A 19,605-nucleotide genomic window follows, 5' to 3' on the forward strand; every position below is an offset into this window, starting at 1 on the left:
AAAAAGAGCAAGAAGATGCAACTCAAAGAAACTTAGCAATCATCAAGATGAACATTTAGTAGCTAAGCACAATATACATCAAACCATTCTTATGAAAAATAGTGTAACTATTTCAACATTTTACGAAATCAGTAACAAGCTCAAACGAGTAACAAAAGCTCAAACTACAATAGTCTTGAAAATTTCATCACTGACCTTTCTTTTTGTTACTGTCTACCAAAATAAGGTTTCTGAAGATAAAAGTTTTTAAAATATTTTATAGAAAAAAACAATATGTGACCTTGCATCACAGGTAAAGGTACAATATTTCTTTTGCAATATGTACAATGGTCATTTAAAAAGAAAACATACTACTCACTTAAATTTTCAGAAGTTACCATGAATTCCTCAATTTCATCATCAGAATCATCTATTAAGGGCATGAAGGCATATCTATAGCAAAAACAAGGAGTAGTTTTACTAATATGTTTAAACTTGTTCAATTTTCAGTTTATATCTAAAAGCCATTGTATAAAAAATCTACATTTAAAAAATTTCTTGGCCGGGCATGGTGGCTCACGCCTGTAATCCCAGCACTTTGGGAGGCCGAGGCGGGCGGATCACGAGGTCAGGAGATCAAGACCATCCTAGCTAACACAGTGAAACCCCGTCTCTACTAAAAATACAAAAAAAAGTTAGCTGGGTGAGGTGGCAGGCGCCTGTAGTCCCAGCTACTCGGGAGGCTGAGGCAGGAGAATGGCGTGAACCCCGGGGGGCGGAGCCTGCAGTGAGCCGAAATCGCGCCACTGCACTCCAGCCTGGGCGACAGTGAGAGTCCGTCTCAAAAAAAAAAAAAATTTTCTTATATTTTAATATAATGAAAACGTAATTATTTTACTTTCAAATTAGCTAAAATTATCATGAAGAAAGTGCGAAACTGGAGCTCTCAAACCCTGTTTGTAAAAGCATAAGTGGGTAAAATCTTTCTGCAAAGCAATTTTGCAATATTTAATGTTGAGGGAAGGGAACTTTCTGCTGTTTCTTTCTCCATGTCGGGTTTACCTCTCTGCCCATCACTTGTCAGTTTATTCCCTAAAAAAAGAAAAGTTGCTAATCTGATTGGTGAAAATAAAGCCCACTCAATGGGCCACATTTCCTAGGTGATAAGATCAAAATACTGCTGATGGAGTGTGAATCAAGACAACCTTTCTGGAGGGTCATTTGGCAACAGCCATTAAAGTAAAAATTGATTTACCTTACATTACATTAACAAAAGTTTGCCAAGATGATGTCCAACAGCATTCTGAAAACATTACTGATAATAGCAAAATCTATTTTTTTTTTATAATTAATGTTTTCAGAGGGAGTCTCGCTCTGTCGCCCAGGCTGGAGTGCAGTGGCGCGTGCAGTGGCCCAGGCTCGGCCCACTGCAAGCTCCGCCTCCCGGGTTCACGCCATTCTCCTGCCTCAGCCTCTCCGAGTAGCTGGGACTACAGGCGCCCGCCACCACGCCCGGCTAATTTTTTGTATTTTTAGTAGAGACGGGGTTTCACTGTGGTCTTGATCTCCTGACCTCGTGATCCGCCCGCCTCGGCCTCCCAAAGTGCTGGGATTACAGCAAAATCTATTTTTTAAACAAAATGTCTAATAACCAGGGACTGCTTATATAAATTTATATTACATTCATGTTATAAAATGCCATAAAGCCATTAAAAGTAATGTGGTAGATCTATATACATGCTGATATGGAAAGATAGTTGTTTTTTCGTGTCTGTGTGTGTTTTTCTTTTTTTTCTTTTGAGACAGGGTCTGGCTCTGTTGCCCAAGCTAGAGTGCAGCAGCAGTGGCATGATCTCAGTTCACTGCAACCTCTACCTCCTGGGCTCAGGCCATCCTCCCACCTCAGCCTCCCAAGTAGCTGGGAGTACAGGCACATACCACTGCACCCGGCTAATTTTTGTTTTGTTTTGTTTTGTTTTTTTTTGAGACGGAGTCTTGCTCTGTCGCCTAGGCTGGAGTGCAGTGGCGCAATCTCGGCTCACTGCAAGCTCCGCCTCCCGGGTTCACGCCATTCTCCTGCCTCAGCCTCTCCGAGTAGCTGGGACTACAGGCGCCCACCACCACACCCGGCTAATTTTTTGTATTTTTAGTAGAGATGGGGTTTCACCGTGGTCTCCATCTCCTGACCTCGTGATCCGCCCGCCTCGGCCTCCCAAAGTGCTGGGATTACAAGCGTGAGCCACTGCACCTGGCCCTAATTTTTGTATTTTTTTGTAGAGAGAGGGTTTCGCCTTGTTTACTAGGCTGGTCTCGAATTCCTGGACTCAAGTGATACACCCACCTTGGCCTCCCAAAGTGCTAGGATTATAGGCATGACCTTAAACAGGAAGGTACAGAACAGTATGTGTATGTATATGTGTGTGTATATATACATATATGTATTATTGTATAATTTTAAAAAGGACAGGAGAAACACACACACTGATACAGGTTGAGTAGCCTTTATGCAAAATGCTTGAGACCAGAAGTGCTTTGAGTTTTGGATGTTTTCAGATTTTGGAATATTTGCATTATCCTTACCAGTTGAGCATCCCAAATCTGAAAATCTGAAATTCAAAATGTTCCAACGAGCACTTCCTTTGAGTATCCCGTCCGTGCTCAAAAAGTTTTGGATTTTGGAGCATTCTGGATTTGGGATTTGGGATGTTGAATCTGTACATACTTTTTCATTTTTTCCTAAAGGATGGACAAGAACTTAAGTTCTCTCCTTGGGGCAAAGGGATAAAGCAAGGAAGCTGAGGCTTCCAATCACATGCAGTCTCAAGTACAACTTTCTGAACTTGACACTCAAGTCTTTTGTCATTTTGGCCGTACTTCTCCCTTCCAGCTTGATCTCCCTCCAATATGAGTATGTGGTATTAACCAAACTGCATGTCTCACTGGCCTCCAAAGTATCTCATGCCTTTCCCACCACCCCAGAAAATGGACATCCTTTCCCAGTTCAGTCATTCGCTATCCTATTCCTTTCCTCAAGGTGTAATGTAAGTGCTGTGCCTTCAAGAAGTCTTCCTCAACCCTCTTCCATCTTCCCCTGGACTAGTCTATACATCTCTTTTTTCACTGTCTTGCATTTGTTTTGCTTATCTCCCTACTTGACTGTATACTCCTTAAAAGCAACGACTATTCCCCTGGTTTCTATAAACGTGTTCTTGACACTATAGAAGGTGATCAACAAATCCTTGCCGACTTGAAATTTCCTATGTTAGGTACCTCTGATTGTTTGCTGATGGTCTCCACAAAAACATGATTACAATAAGGATAAGCGAAAAAAGGAAGCTCCAAAATGCATCATCAACCCAGCGTTCCATCCAATCCTAAAATAAGGACAATTCAAGCACGAAACGTTAATTTTCTGATAAGCATATAGGTTTCCCATTCAAATAATGTACAATGACAAGTACTAATGAAATCCTTCCAATCGGTAAGTCTTCCAAATAAACAAGCACATATTTTTTCAAGAAACCTATATTGTTCAAAATGTTTCTAAAGGGCTGTTTAATGTTACAAATATTCCCTGCCATAAAATTTTTGGGTTAACAGAAAGATTTCAAAATCAAAAAATGCAAAACATATAGTTAGGATTTCAAATGGCAAATACTAAGGTCAGAAGGCCCAGCCTCTTCTTTTATTAAATTGTCTCTAAGGCAGCAAAAGCTCTGGATTTTCAGAGAGCTTTTTGTGATTATTTATATAGCACTAGAGACTAGCTCCAAATCTCAACAAATCCCCAAAAGAGGACCTTTCATATTCTAAGTCTAAGAATATATCTTCTTCCAACATGAGAACCCATAGAAAACATCACTCGACTTGGGAGGCTAAGGCAGATAATTGCTTGGACCCGGGAGGCAGAGGTTGCAGTGAGCTGAGATGGCACCGCTGCTCTCCAGACTGGGTGACGGAGTGAGACTCATCTCAAAAAAAAAAAGAGAAAACATCGCTCGAATGCCCATACTGAACACACGATCCTAGAAACATGCCAGTCTTAAGATTTCTAGTCCATCTAGATACAAACCACTCAATTTCATGGTGTGCAGGAAGAAAAGGATTTCCTGTTAGGGTATACAGGAAGAGAATTTATTTTCAAAATATATAAAAAAAACTTGACAAAAGGGCATAATAGGAGAAGGAGATTTCAGAGGAACTTTTTCAGACTCACTTGGAGGAGTTAAAAGTTTTTTTTTTTTTTTTTTTTTTTTTTGAGATGGAGTTTTGCTGTGCCCAGGCTGGGGTGCAGCGGCACAATCTCAGCTCACTGCAAGCTCCGCCTCCTGGGTTCACACCAGTCTCCTGCCTCAGCCTCCCCAGTAGCTGGCACTACAGGCACCCACTAATTTTTTGTATTTTTAGTAGAGACGGGGTTTCACTGTGTTAGCCAGGATGGTCTCGATCTCCTGACCTCGTGATCCACCTGCCTCGGCCTCCCAGAGTGCTGAGATTACAGGCGTGAGCCACCGCGCCCAGCCAAAAATTTTTATAACTCTGTAAAAAACAGTTCAAAGTAAAAAGAAAATCTCCATTAAAATCACCTCTATTTGCAAGCATAAACTAAATTCTTCAAAATTCTACAAAATAGTATAAATAAAAATAACCGTTTAAATAGGAAGGTGATACTTACCGATTGGCATTTTGCAATTCTAAATGTCTTAGTTGTCCACCCCATAAACACTATAGAAGCTGAAACACACACAAAAAGTCACCTTTGAAGGAATGTAACAATACTAAGATAATTTACTGTAAGAAAAATTAAATAGCTTACCCAGCACAGCAAAGATCAGAGTATTTTTAAAGTGTCTATATAATGAAAATTTCACAGTGTTCTTTCTTAGCCTTAGGGTCTTCATAGTTTGTGCCAAACTAATAAAAATGTGAAAAAAGTTAAGGAAAAACATTCCAAGTAATAGCAAGTGGTTAAAAAAAAACAAAAAGAATCGTCTACTGTGTTTCCAAAGTCAGTACTGCTAAATACAGTTCCTAAAATTTGAAGCTAATGAAAACACAGAAAATGTTATCTTGGCCACTATTGTACAATCATTATACTTTATCACAGATTTTCTTTTACAATTTACCATTGTCTGAACTAAGAAAACAAACTCCAAGGAAAAAACACAGAAGACCCATGATGCGTTCCACCAATGCCACGCACCCGCAACACGGGATAGAGCAGTGCACGCACTAAAACCCCTCCGAGTGAGACACTCTTTACAGATCACATTGTGACATGCCATTTGGCTTGTGCTTTTCTGGCCCTATTTCTTTCTTATTTTGTTCTTTCTAGTCTATTCTCATTTTATTCTTTGAATAACCATAATTAAGAGGTTAGGTCATCTACCAATTCCATTTTATAAATTTTAAAACTAAAATTCATCAGATAAAACAAATCTGGACTTAGTTAAGGGCTTTATTTGAAAGACGACTGCAACGGGGGAGGATTATTGCAATAGGAAGAATGACTGTAAGATCAGCAAGAGTCTCGGAGGTCAGGCAGAAAAGGGTTTTTCTTTTATAGAGCGCAGCAAACAAGGCTAGAAAGCAGTAGGTGTGGGGAGTGAGTGGTGGAACTAGACACACTGATGAGGGAATGTCTTTTCTTGAGGTCTGCAGATTCTCGGGAGGGCTGTGTGTTGGCTCAGGCTCACGGTGAGTCAACGTTTATGGCCTGGAGGAAGAAGAATACTTACAGTTTGGTTCAGTGTTTTGTTCAGATCGATCAGTGGATATAAAGAGTTCATCTAATTATTCGTGATGCAAGGAATGGGAAATCGGAGGGTCTGTGCCCAGCCTTGTCATAAGTAGACAAGTGGGCCTCCAGGAGTCTTACCTAAGTCCAGTGGGGAAGGGGATTCTCTGAGGTAAGTCTTTTCTCGGAACACAAATAGGGAAGGGGGTTTGGAGGGGGGGTGTCTTAATCTTGGCTGTTTTCCAGGAGTACAGGGCTCAGGTAAAGTTCAACATTGCCAAGGATGAAGAAACAAAAAGAAGACTTTTCCACTGACTCCTTAGCAGTGAAGCAGAATTCAAGCCAGCTCTCTCTGCTCTTAAATGAGAATTCCTTCCTCTGGAGCAGACCAACAAGCTTTGTTTATGAACCAAACACTAAAAATAACAGAGCTGAGCAACAGAATGGATGTGGCAAGTTTTAAAAATTATAAATATGTCATTAATAAAAAACTTCGTTTTAGTACTAAAGCTACTTTAGTACTTTGGTACAAAGCTGCTTTTTAATCTTCTAAATGACCAACAAATTACAAAGGGGGATCAATTTCTAAAGCAATACAATACAACCAATTCAGGTTACTATGAGAACTTTAAAAATGCAAATATACTTTATTCCTTAAATACATCAAAACATATACTTTTAATAATTCTTGACTAAAACCAAATTTCTAGGATTAAAAAAAAATCTGGTCTGGTTTAATAATTTTTAAAAAATGATTTTAAGCTAAGGAATAAAAAGCAAATTTGAAATTGCCTAAGCCTCCACTTACCAAGACACTGTTAAATTTAGGTAAGGTGTAAATCATTCCTGCCATGGAAGGAAAGTAGTCATGAAAACAAATAGCCCTTCTGATCCTGAAGTGAGAGCACACTGCTGTGGTAGGAAAAGGATATCCACCAGCACAAGCCAGAGTCAAGGAGAGAGAGGGGGAGGCTGGCCAGAAGAACAAGATCAGAATCACTCACCTGCAGCAAAACAGCAAAAAAAAAAAAAAGAAAGAAAGAAAAGAAAAGACAAACGAAAGAGAAACAAGAAGAAAAAAAGGGGAGGAAGGGCCACAGGAGAAAGGCTAAGGCTATGGCTTTTGAATTTTTCAGCCTATTTTTTTTCCTATGACTTTAGGATTAGATTATTATAAGATTGGTTATATTAAGTTCATCAAAATCAAAGGAAGCAGGGTCATTTTCCAAAGCACTCAATTGTATATGTATTTAGTTCTGCTTTTTTTTTCTTGTCATTTATATCATTTAGGAAATCTGCTATCTTTCTGTATAGAGAAAGCAGACGTTTCATTTTAGTGATAAAAATTACCAAACAGCAATCTGACAGCAAACTTCACAAATTCAGGCTCATGCAGAAATAGACACTAGACTTCTTTTGTCTCACCATGAAACACTAAACAAGATCTTTTACATTCTAGATTTCGACTATTTCCTGAAAGATTTTCATTATAAATACTCATAATTAAGCAAACTAAGTCTTTCATCTGTTTTCCTTATCTTCCTACCCCAATCTGACTAATCAGATACTGGAATGTGTGAAAGTCAATGCTGTCCATAAAGGTAATAAATTACCCTCACTCAAATCCAGATGGATTAGAGCCATCAGAGCTGCTTTTCTTTGGAATTTTCTGCCAAGCTGCATTACTAAGTGTTTTTCCCAATGAACTACCTTGTGGATGGTTAAGAACAAGAAATTGGCAGGGCACGGTGGCTCACGCCTGTAATCCCAGCACTTTGGGAGGCTGAGGCAGGCGAATCACAAGATAAAGAGATCAAGACCATCCTGGCCAACATGGTGAAACCCCGTCTCTACTAAAAATACAAAAAATTAGCTGGGCATGGTGGCGCGGGCCTGTAGTCCCAGCTACTCGGGAGGCTGAGGCAGGAGAATCGCTTGAACCTGGGAGGTAGAGGTTGCAGTGAGCCGAGATCGCGCCACTGCACTCCAACCTGGAGACAGAGTGAGACTCCATTTAAAAAAAAAAAAAAAAAAGAACAAGAAATCTTTGAAATAAATATCTATAAATTACCAGAAAAGATAGTTTATTTTTTTAAAAAACACAGTCTGCAGCTTAATTAATTGAATGAAGGACCATATTCCCTAACTTGATAAAGTTCCAAGCATACACAATTTTAGAAACAAGACAATTCTAAATTGAATAGATATCATCAGCTCATTTTCTAAACACACAATGACAGAAAATAAGACACTAAGATCTAAAGATAATCTGAGGTCAACAGGCAGGTTCATCTCCACTGTCATTCTGCCTATCCCAATGCAAGGTATGTTTATACCTCCTGCCCATTCTCAAGGCAGGGGAGCCCCCGTAACAAGCAGTCCTGTGGGACCTACAGCCTTTGTGGTGAGTACTCTTATCACTGGAACACTGCTCACATGTAGAACTGAGGAACAGACTTCACATTTTTAGCAAGTGAATGTCTTTAATTTTTTTAACATAGAAAATATGAAAACGACACCAGAGGAAGATATTTATATCACTCTCTGAGAAAATCAGATTTATTTAACTATAATTTTATTCAACAAACTTGGATTCTAAACTAGTAGCTCTGAACACAGTAGAATATGCTTTTTTAAACAAGTTCAGTCGGAAACAACTCTTTAAATCAGTCATTATTCCCTAAGTAGGCTCCTCAGACTCCTAAGATGTCCACAGATATAATTTGGGAAGTCTTTAACTGCCCTGTCATGCAAAGCTCCTTGTGTCTGTGTTCTGTGAAGAAAGGCTCCATAGCTGTTAAAAGATTTTCCAAGGTATGTCTGATCCTAGCACCCAAACAAGGTTAAGAATCACTGCTTTGACGTGTAAGGATAATGAATTACAAATTTTTGGTTTGTAGCACTCTTCATAGGCTTTTTAAGTTGGAAGCATATTGAGAATTCACATACAGGGAATTTAAAGAATGGGTAGACCCAGCTTAGAGAACAACCCACAAGTGGCTCAGAAAAGCCTATGAGGAGTGCTACACTTGCTAGCACACCTGAAAAACGGGAGACCTTCCTTCTAGGGCATAGTGATAAGATGCAAGCCCTCTGGCCCTTCCTATGAGACACATAGATGAGAAAATGGAAAAAGATACAAGACAAACAATTTTTTAAAAAAATTAATGTCAAAAAGCTAAAAGACATAAGTATCAAAAACAGACGAAACAAAGAACCTGGCAAAAAATGAAGCCTATCTAACAGGAAAGCATTTCAAAGAGGACATAAATATAACAGAAACAGATCCAAAGAATGTTCTGGGATATGCATAACCCTGCATTCCACTCTGGTCAGTCACATTTTCTCTAGAATTCTTCCCATTTCCACAAGTGCCCCCATGGAGAAAAAAGCAATGGGGATTCCCCAGACTCAACTTGAGTCATCGAATCAGAGAAGACCCTCGAGGATCCAGTACCTACTGCCTCTAAAACTTCTCCTGCAATATGGCTGCAGCCCCTAAACCTTCTCTGAACCTGCTCTCTTCCACCCATTTCTAGCAAGTCTATCACGTGGGTTCTTCTTCCCATATCCCCTACCCTACTTCTGACCCTCACCATCTCTTCTTTGGACCACTGCAAAGGCAAAGGAATACTGACTCACCTTCCTGCCTCTAGACTCTCCTTTACCACGTCTTCTTCTTCGTCACCAGAGTTCTCACTGACACAGGTTTCATCACCTTACTCACCTGTGCAGCTTCAATTCCTCTCCAGCCCCTGCCTCTGGAATACACTCAGCTCTTAAGCATGCCCTGCCGCCCTTCCCTGAACCTCCTGCCAAGGCTCTCCCACGCACGTCCACCCAGAGGCAGGCTTCCCTGGACATTCTGCCACTGTCCCCCTCTGTTTTCCTGCTTCAACTATTTGCTCTCCTCCATTCTTCCTAGAATACCTCTTCCCTAATTACCTCCTTATTAATAGTAAACCCCTACTTGTCTTCCCAGTCTCAATTTAAATGTTGCCATCTCTGTGAAGTCTTTCCTGATTTTTATGCCAGCATTAACTTCTCTGTTCCCCTGTTGGCACAGCACCTCTCTAAGACGGCAACTACTACTGCTATATTGATGCCAGTTACGTATCTGTCTCCCCTACAAGATTGTGAATCCCTTAAATTTAAGGACATCTTTTTCACCCATGCCTCGTCAGTATGGGGCACATACTGAGAATGAGCACTAACTGTTTGCTAAACTATGTAGAAAAAATAAAGATATTCCTTGTTTGGGGAGTTGCTACTTTTTCACTTTCAAGTTAACCCTCGTATTAAGGTAACAAAAATGCATAACTGTATTTCTTTCTATTGTTATTACAAATTACATGCAATCTGAGTTTAATGATACAACAAACTATTTTGAAGGACACAGTAAAGGATATGAACCACACAAAAATGGAGTCAATAACTGCTAAAATAATGTCATCAAGAACAACAGCTAAATGGTTAGAACCCTGAAAGATAAAAATAAGGGAAGAAACCTGAATGTAACACTTTCATGGCACTATAGCAATTATCATTTGATGAAGAAAAATAATTTAGCTTATCTCATTAATTTACAAAGCCACATAAAAGATTTAATTTCCTAAGGGGATTGTGTTTAAGCACATGGAAATGACCAGCTTTTTGATAGCAACAAGTGCTAATTTATGTGATGATAGCAACATAAAACTGTATTATGTAATGGCAAATAAAAAGCATCATGTCCCCAACCTCACTAACACCAGCCATTTCAATCCCTCTCCTCCATACCAAACCGACAGCCAGGGCTATTAATGAAATGAACTCCTAATCTCTCCTGACTGTGTTGTGAAGGGACACAGAAAAAGTGAAGGGGGGGATCCATGTTAGATATTTATTCTGACTAGTCATATTTAAAAGTCACCACCTAAGATGTTGGCTATGTAAATTTTTTTTTTTTTTCTTTTTGAGATGGAGTTTTGCTCTTGTTGCCCAGGCTGGAGTGTAATGGCGCAATCTCAGCTCACTGCAACCTCTGCCTCCCAAGTTCAAGCCATTCTCCTGCCTCAGCCTCCCAAGTAGCTAGGATTACAGGCATGTGCCACCAAGCTATGTACAATTTTAAAGGAATACAATACATACGGTGTATTTACATGTGGGATATTTATCTTTTCTATTTCTTTCTGGCAAATATTTATTATTATTATTATTATTATTATTATTATTATTATATGAATGCAGAGTTCTTCGTGATCATACAAAGGTGAAAATAAATATACTCAAAGACTAAAAGAGCATCTAACACAGAATGCAGGTGTATCAAAGACAACAGGGAGAAGAATGAAGGTTTTTAGCATTATTGGATAAATATTTATGATCTGATTTATACAGCTAATCCAAAGACATTTTAGGTAAAATGACAAAGGTCTTTGGATTAGGTAAGATATAATAAGCTTCTTAATCACACAATCCTCAACCATTTATTCAAAAAACTAAAGCAACCATGCGTGGTAGCTCACATGTGCAATCCCAATACTTTGGGAGGCTGAGGTAAGAGGATCACTTGAGGCCAGCCAGGAACTCAAGACCAGCTTGGGCAACATAGTGACACCCTGTCTCTACAAAAAATACAAAAATTAGTCCAGTGTGGTGGCCTGCACCTGTAGTCCCAGCTACTCGGGAGGCTGAGGTGGGAGAACTGCTTAAGCCTAGGAGATGGAGGCTGCAGTGAGCCATGATCATGCCACTGCACCACTGCACCCCAGCCTAGGCAACAGAGCAAGACCCTGTCTCCAAAACCAACCAACCAACCAACCAACCGACCAATGAGACAACCAAACAAAAAACCACACAAAATAAAAGTAAAAAAACTGAAGCTATAAATACAGGGGTCTTTGCAGACATAAATACTGACACTTCTCTAGAGAATAAAGCACTGCTGCCCACATCCAGAGTCATCTTCCCCTTGAACATCACTTCCTCTTAGCTTTTCCAATGGTGGGGTCTACTGAATCCTCTAAATAGCTAGTCCCCAAGAGTCAGAGAAAATGAATAAACAAATGAGACTTAAAAGAGTGATGAAATGTACTGTATGTATACCTGAAGGGTGTAATTAACTTTCTGTTCACTTGATACATTTTAAAATCCAGGGTTAAGAATGATATTAAGGTACACCAGTTGCATAATGATAAAGACAAATGTTCTCTATGAAGAATAACCATGAACCTTTCTGGGATGGGACTGATACCTGGGATGATATCAAGCGGTGCCTTCGCAATCAGTCATATCATTTTAAGAAGCACTCTGTCTAGCCTTTGCCTTTCAGGAAGTATTTTAAAAGGGAAACATCCCACGGAAGAAAAGTTCAAATTGGGCCTTTTTCACAAGTTTCTATCTAAAAATTCATCTCAGGAGATACAAAGTAAAACTACATTTCACAGCAATAACAAAAAGGGGTGGTAGAATTATGTAATTTTTACCCCAATGACTCTCATCACGCCTTCAACAGCTGCAAAGATTAAGTATAGAAGTCCCAGTCCGATCACCCGGTGCATGACTGTTCCTAAACGAGGCCTGGAATGAGGAAGAGGAAACAGAAAGAAGAAAAAGCATGGGTGAGTAAAATGCACCTGAATACAGTAACTGGCACCATTTCCAATACCAGGAAGTCACTATCTAATCACATCGGTCTGTTCCCGGCTCTGAGGTACTTTGTTTTAGGAAACAGGCCCAGGAACAAAGGGTCTCTTTCTCTAGGACCTGAAGCTATACTGATGCCTGTGAAGCAATATTTGGAGGCCACAAAGGTGCCAGAGGATTTTGCTGCTGAAATTCAAGCAAGAGAATGAATATAATTCAGGTACTGTTTCTATAGAACGGAAGAGTAGGTTGATGAAATCTAGGAAGGTAAATGCCAACTTCTAAGTGCCACTGAGAAGTCTAACTTAATTCTTCCTGAGGTCTGTCTTGAGAGATAATTCACTTGTCTCATGACTTAGGCAGAGAAAGAGCAGGACATGAGGAGATGGAACTCCATGACCTCCTTTCTGATCACCAGCTCTCAACCAGAACAGGAGTGCTGACAGAATTTAATTTTCATTCTTTAAACTGAAAGAGTTTTAAAATAACATTTTTGAGCCAGGCGCAGTGGCTCATGCCTGTAATCCTAGCATCTTGGGAGGCCAAGGTACACAGATCACTTGAGCTCAGGAGTTCGAGACCAAACTGGCCAACGTGGTGAAACTCCGTCTCTACTAAAAAAAAAAACAAAAAATTAGCTGGGGATGGCGGCTCGTGCCTGTAGTGCCAGCTACTCGGGAGGCTGAGGCATAAGAATCACTTGAACTTGGGAGGCAGAGGTTGCAGTGAGCCAAGATCGCGCCACTGCACTCCATCCAGCCTGAGCGAGAGTGAGACTTTTGTCTCCAAAAAAAAAAATAATAATAATAATAATTTTTGGCTCTTTCAAAATATAATTGAGTTGGGAAAATACAAATATGGTGGTTTTTGCAATTAATAATTTAAAATAGAATAATTTCATGATATTTGCAAATCAGAATTTATTGCACATACATTTAAGGCTGCTCAAAAACCCTCCTCTCAGAGAATTAGAAGAAAAAAACTGGTTTAAAAACATATTTAAGATAGTCATTTCAAAACAAAATATAAGTAAAAAATTAAATTAATGGTCATAGCTCATATTTAATTAAGACTATTTACCTAATCTAAGGAATCTAAATTCTGATTCATTATAATCAACTAACCAGAACCTCCAAATGATCAGAACTGTTACTGCTCTCACTTTATGAGTTGAGCCGAGCAAGCTAACAGTGAAAGGATTCATTTAAAAAGGGTTTGTGTCTGTACCCATTTATTTAATCTTCTATTCCTTTCACAGTAACAACACTGCACCTGTTGGTATCTGATGTTCATAACCAGAGCTGTGAAAGGTACTGCAAGATTCCTCAACAAGAGGCCTTCATTTCCTACACTGTACTAAGAACACAAAAGGCATTTGAGAAAGAATCTCCAATAAAAGTCCAGGGGGATAAAGGCTTCCAGGCTAAAATCCTGCTAGCTCCCCAATCCCCAGCTCACAAGCAAACGGGCATGCACACAGGAGGAGAGCCTGGGGGTGCGAGTCACAGAGCAGAGGCCTGAGCCTAGGCACCGGGGGGCCGGAGCTCAGGAACACAGGAGGGTGCAGCAGAGGAGGCTGGGGAGGAGTAGCCAGTGATGTGAGAGGATGGAAGATGAGCTCCCGGAAACCAGGCAAAGCTGGCACTCCTTAACTAAAGCTGCTCATGGGACAACTGGACGAGGGCTAAGCAGGACCATGTGATATGGCAGGGGGAGGTCATGGTGGCCTTGACAAGAGCAGTCTCAACAGAGCAATACTGGGGAGGCCGAGGTACAGACCACTCATGTGAGAAGTTATGCCGCACAGGGGAAAGGTGAATGAGGCAGAAGCGGAGGAGAGGGCCATGTGGGATGGAGGGAGGGCTTCGCTTTAAAAAATGGTAGAAATAACGAGATGCTGATGGGGGGTGATCCACCAGAGAGGAAAGCTGACGATGCAAGAAAAAACAAAACCGAGCACTAGGACAGTTTCCCTCACGGTTGAGTGGGCACAAAGGCAGGGGTGGCCTGTGACTATGAAGAAGGGGAAAGTGGTTCATGCGGTCCAGATGTGGGGGAAATGACAGGGTCTGGGGGCACAGATGCAGTGGAATTCCCCTCTGATGGCTTCTACTTCCTCAGTGAAAAAAAACCTAAGGTCAGCTGAGAGGGGAGTAGAGTCTGAGCGGTCTGAGAGAGGGGTAAAATGGTCTTCTACAGACAGAAGAGTGAGAAAATAGTGGCAAGCGGATTGAGTACAACTGCCAGCAGCACTGAGGGCACGCACGTGAAGTTTAGGGTCATGAATGGCAAGTAGGCCCCCTCAGTGTGGTCCAGGGCTCCTTTTGGGCAAATTCCCCTGCTCGGGTGGGAGCCTGAGGCAGAAGGAAAGCTGGACTTAGCAAGGCTGGGGTTTTGTCAAGGTTGACAAAGAGAAAGGCAGGGGTCTTTGGGTGTCAGTGTCCTGCTGGACCAGGGAATCCAAGCAAAAGGAAGAAGGTAAGGATATAAGATGGGGAGGGACAACGGAAGGTGCCAGGGTCAAAAGGCTGGAGGCCAAAGTACAGTCAAAAAAGACTGATGCCGACATGTTACAGAAAGTAACAGGAAACAGAGGAGGTGACAGTTGAAAAGTGGATTGCTTAAAATTGAGATTTTGAAAAGGGTGCAGTTATACATATAATATAGTCTAGAAAATGATACTGGGAATCAGTAGCTGAAACGTGGTGACGGGCAAGAGCAGGAGAGGCGGGGAGGTGAGGTCAGGTTACTTAAAGGGTCATCCACATGGCTCCTGAGACCCCAGGGCCTTCTGACAGATGAAATGCTGAGGACGACACCTGTGAAGCTGGTGCCCACAGAGCTGAGGGATGAGGGAGGGTCTGGAGGCTCACAGGGACCACAACAAGATGCAGCAGTGATCCAGCCTGAAGAGTGAGCTTCTGGGAATCAGGGTTTTAGGAAAGAGGCAGGAAGAAAGGTCTGAAAAAACACAACAAGGATAGAAATCAAGTTCTCCCATAGTCATGCCCAGCGATTCACAGGTAAGAGGAGGAAAAGACCCGCCGGAGAGGGTCCAGAAGCAGGTCCTTGGGGGACAAACAGGTTTCAGTCAGAAGTTTTGCTGACTCGGTGTTTAATCCACTCTCTCTTCCAACACTCAAATAGGACCATAAAAGCTTAATGGTCCTGTCTAAAAAACAGAAAAGGGTTTGAAAATGGTTTGAATCATTTTAGATTTTCCATTATCCTTAAAGTTGATTATTTATTCATCTAACTATATAAAGTTATCGAAATACAAATTCAGGGTCTTTACTGGAAGATAATATAACATAGCAAGTATGTGGAAATCTTTTAAAAATGTGTTCTTGTAGATTTTTCCCAAACGGATTTGTACTACAATACTTAGAAGTTCCATTTTCACAGGCCAGGCGCGGTGGCTCACGCCTGTAATCCCAGCACTTTGGGAGGCAGAGGCGGGCGGATCACGAGGTCAGGAGATCGAGATCATCCTGGCTAACACACTGAAACCCCGTCTCTACTAAAAATACAAAAAATTAGCCGGGCGAGGTGGCGGGCGCCTGTAGTCCCAGCTACTCGGGAGGCTGAGGCAGGAGAATGGTGTGAACCCCAGGGGGCGGAACCTGCAGTGAGCCGAGATAGCGCCACTGCACTCCAGCCTGGGCGACAGCGAGATTCTGTCTCAAAAAAAAAAAAAAAAAAAAAAAAAAAAGAAGTTCCATTTTCACAAAGGTCATAACGTAGACGGACTGAATCACTGGGCTGGGGCCCAGCATCTTTCCCACACGCCAGTACTTACTTGACAATGCCATAGCCCAGGCTCACAATGATCACGAGGAGGCGAGCCAACGTCCTCTTAATCGCAGAAATCAACTCTGCAAATATCAATAAGCCTTGGGCTGAGGAAGAAAAAATAAAGTAATTCACTTTGTGTACATCTAGAAGCCTGCCAACCAAGATTCTCAACAACATGTCCTGTGTATAACTACATTCGGACTTCAGACTAATCAGCCACATTTCATTTAAAAGTCACTGAATCCAACTGATGCTTGAAAACTTTAGTGAAGGATTCACACTCTCCTAAAGAATTCACTCCCTATCTAATCAGCTCCACTGAGCACAGCTTTCTTCTATCAGCCTGAACACTGTCTCCCTGAGCTTCCCTCTGTTCTTTTTCTTTACAGAACTCTCTCTCTTCTGGTCCTGTAAATATTTAAAAACAACAACGTCCTCTAGAGTTCTCTTTTCTCCAGGATGCCCTCATCATGTATTCATTTAAAATGTATCTGATATGCCCCTACTGTGTGGCTATAATAGTGAAAAAGACATCTTGATCCCTGCCTTCATGGAGCTTGTACTCTGGTTAGGCTAAGTAAATAGAACTCAGTGTGGTAAGAGCTAGAGGTAACACAGCATCCCTCCAGACTTGGAAGAAGGCCAGTCTAATCTACACCTGGGGGAGCTAGAATTGGGTCCCGAAAAACTCAGAAAAAGTGACATCTAAATCAGGACTTGTAGGCTAAGTAGGAATTAAGTATTTGGGGGTGCGGTATGACAAAGCAAAGAACAAGGCACGTGCAAAGGCATAGAGAAGAAAAGAGGAAAAGCAAACTATGTTGCAAGATGTGAAAGTTCATTATGCCTGCAGCAGAGAGTGTAATGGTAGATGTCAAGAAAAGAGGCTGGTCACAAAGGCAGGGACCAATTGTGCAGTTTGGAGCCCCTGTCATGGAGTCTGGACTCGATGTTAAGGGCAGTGGAAAGTCAAACAATAAACAAAGGAACAAAGGAGGGACTGGTAAACTATGGCCCATGGGCCAAATCTGGCCCTATATCTGATCTGTTTTTGAACATAAAGTTTTATGGGAACACAGCAATGCTCATTTGTTTGCATGTTGTCTATGGCTGCTTTTATGCTTTGATGGCAAGGGTGAATAGTTACAACAGAGACCATAGGGCCTGCAAAGCCAAAATATTTCCTTTATGTCCTCGACAGAAAAAAATGTGCTGACTGCTGGAATAAAATGGATGGCTTTATTTTATCAAGATTGCTCTACCTACAATGGTTTGGAGAGGAACAAAACTGCAGGCAAGGAAAATGCTCAGGAGACTATTCCAGAAAACTAAGAGATGATGAGGGTACCGGCAGTGATGATGGAGAGAAGTAGAAAGAGGTTCAGAAAGATATTCAGAAAATACGGTGGCAAAACCAGTTGTGAATCCATCTGATGTTTTCAGTTCACATTGTTTTCAGCTCCATCTCGCCTGTAAGAACTCACAAGAGACCTTGTCAAATGCCTTGAAGATAGATCTAGAACTACAGGCAGAGCAAGAAGCCAAGAAAGATGTAAAAGATGGCCCTGAGGTCTCCTGGCCATGCAGCGAGTATCATGCAGCGAGAGGAACACCTGGAAGGGCAGCAAGTGTGGGCTGGGGCGAGGCTGCCACACAAAGGCAGAAAGGATGAGCTCCATTTTTGCCATTCAGAGATTGAGAAGATTGCAAGGCATTGAGAAGCTGTTTTGCAGGTGACCGGATATTTATGTCTGTAGCTCAAGATACAGAGCTCCACAGGAGAGAAAGCTTTAGGAGGAAAACAATGGATGAGCTCTCTGAAAGAGTGCAGAATGTGAAGAAGGGGTTTATGATCACAAATGTTGAGGGATGAGTGTGCTGTCAATCCCTCCATGGGCTGTCTATACTCCTCTTGAGGTAATATGACTACAACCTTTCTGGTACAGTGTGGCCTATACAGCAAGATTCTCAACTTTCCTTCCAGGCTCCTGCTGCAATCTGAGGTTGTGGGAGCTTGTGGGAGGAAACCACCCTATTATTGCCTGTGTTGAGTTTGCTTTTCATCAGCTTCAATTTTTAAATTCTTTTTAAAACTTTTCCATTGGTGTTTTTGCAATTTGTACTCCAAACCTAAGTTCAAGATCTTATCCATTAAATTTCACCTTTCTATTCAGCATGTCAAGTCTCTTTCCTCTCATCACGTATCTTCAAGTGAAAAGGGTCTACCTAAAATGATTCTCTATGCCCCTAAGTATTTACGACCCTGGCCAGCCTCACATCATCCACAAAATTTAAGAGAATGCTGTCTACATAGTCACACAATAAATGCTAGTTGAACAAACCAACAGATTCACAAGAAGAATAAACCAGCAACAAGGCCTAAAATCTGAGAGACACCATTCAAACCTCCTAGCTCAATGGTTCTCAATCCTAGATGCATATTGGAATCACCTGGAAGTCTCTACACAGCCCCAGTTCCTAGGTCTGCCCTAATCAGAATCTCTGGCACTGGTACCATTTTAAAGTTCTTCAAGTGATGCTGATACAAAACCAGGGATGAGAACCATTGCTCCAGACCAGAGCTGTCCCACAGACCCTTTTGCAATGATGGAAATGGTCTACCTCTGTGCTGTCCAATACAGCAGTCACTGGTCACCTGTGGTTACTGAGCACTTGAGATGCAGCTAGAACAACTGAGGAACTTAATTTTTAATTTAATTTTACTTAAGTACCCAGATGTGGCTTGTGGCTACCACAGAAAACAGCAGAGGTCTAGAATGACCAGTGATTATCTCCATGAACTCTTTAGATATGGCGGCACCACCAGTTTTCAGCTCATCTTATCCAAAAGAAGTCAAAAGAGACCTTGTCAAATGCCTTGAAGAAGTCAGCTATACTAAGTTTACTACATCTTCCTGTCAATCTAGCAACCCAAAACAAAAAAATTAGTCTGACAAGATCTATTCTTAATGTACCCATGTCGGGTCCTAACAATCAATGCTTCTCATCCGTCTAATGATTTTTCTAAATTTGATGCTTCAAGATCAATGCTGGGCAAGACAGCCCCTGTCACAGAATTCCCACATGGGAAAATCAGAAAGGACATCAGCTCCTGCCCACCTCTCCTATTGGACAGGACTCCTCAAAGACCCTGACAGCAGTCTGGGTATCTCTTCCAAGCCCTCTAGTGCCATCTCGGACAGCTTAGATTCCCTGCGGATGGCAGATGGCCTCTTACCTCTTCATGGATCTCAGGTTTTTGCTGCTCCTCACTAAAGTCCATGCCACCCTTTACCCTCACTAAACAAGAGATCACCACCACTGACAGCAAAGCATCAGAACTGCCTTCTCTACATTCAGGAATGCTTCAATTCTAAGCAGCAGACCTACCCTTTCTTCATCATCTGGTTTAGAGCACGCATGCATGCACGCACACACACGTACACACACACCATAAAAAACTTCTT

The 19,605-nt window shown here is 41.4% G+C and overlaps 1 protein-coding gene across 4 annotated transcripts in view; it reads right to left on the bottom strand.

The window, feature by feature from the left end:
* The window catches only part of TMEM87B (transmembrane protein 87B), a 72,397-nt gene that overhangs the window by 16,397 nt on the left and 36,395 nt on the right, over nucleotides 1-19,605 (bottom strand). For all 4 annotated transcript variants that reach the window (XM_058428391.1, XM_058428388.1, XM_058428390.1 and 1 more), the window contains 7 exons: nucleotides 16,143-16,242; nucleotides 12,184-12,277; nucleotides 10,124-10,197; nucleotides 4,796-4,902; nucleotides 4,655-4,713; nucleotides 3,250-3,353; nucleotides 359-432 (listed from right to left, as the gene is read on the bottom strand). In XM_058428391.1, the coding sequence (XP_058284374.1) occupies nucleotides 359-432; nucleotides 3,250-3,353; nucleotides 4,655-4,713; nucleotides 4,796-4,902; nucleotides 10,124-10,197; nucleotides 12,184-12,277; nucleotides 16,143-16,242 (612 nt within the window). The remainder of the gene's footprint in view (nucleotides 1-358; nucleotides 433-3,249; nucleotides 3,354-4,654; nucleotides 4,714-4,795; nucleotides 4,903-10,123; nucleotides 10,198-12,183; nucleotides 12,278-16,142; nucleotides 16,243-19,605) is intronic.

This window comes from Hylobates moloch, unplaced genomic scaffold (genome assembly GCF_009828535.3).
Source record: "Hylobates moloch isolate HMO894 unplaced genomic scaffold, HMol_V3 SCAFFOLD_15, whole genome shotgun sequence".
Taxonomy (NCBI): Eukaryota; Metazoa; Chordata; class Mammalia; order Primates; family Hylobatidae; genus Hylobates; species Hylobates moloch.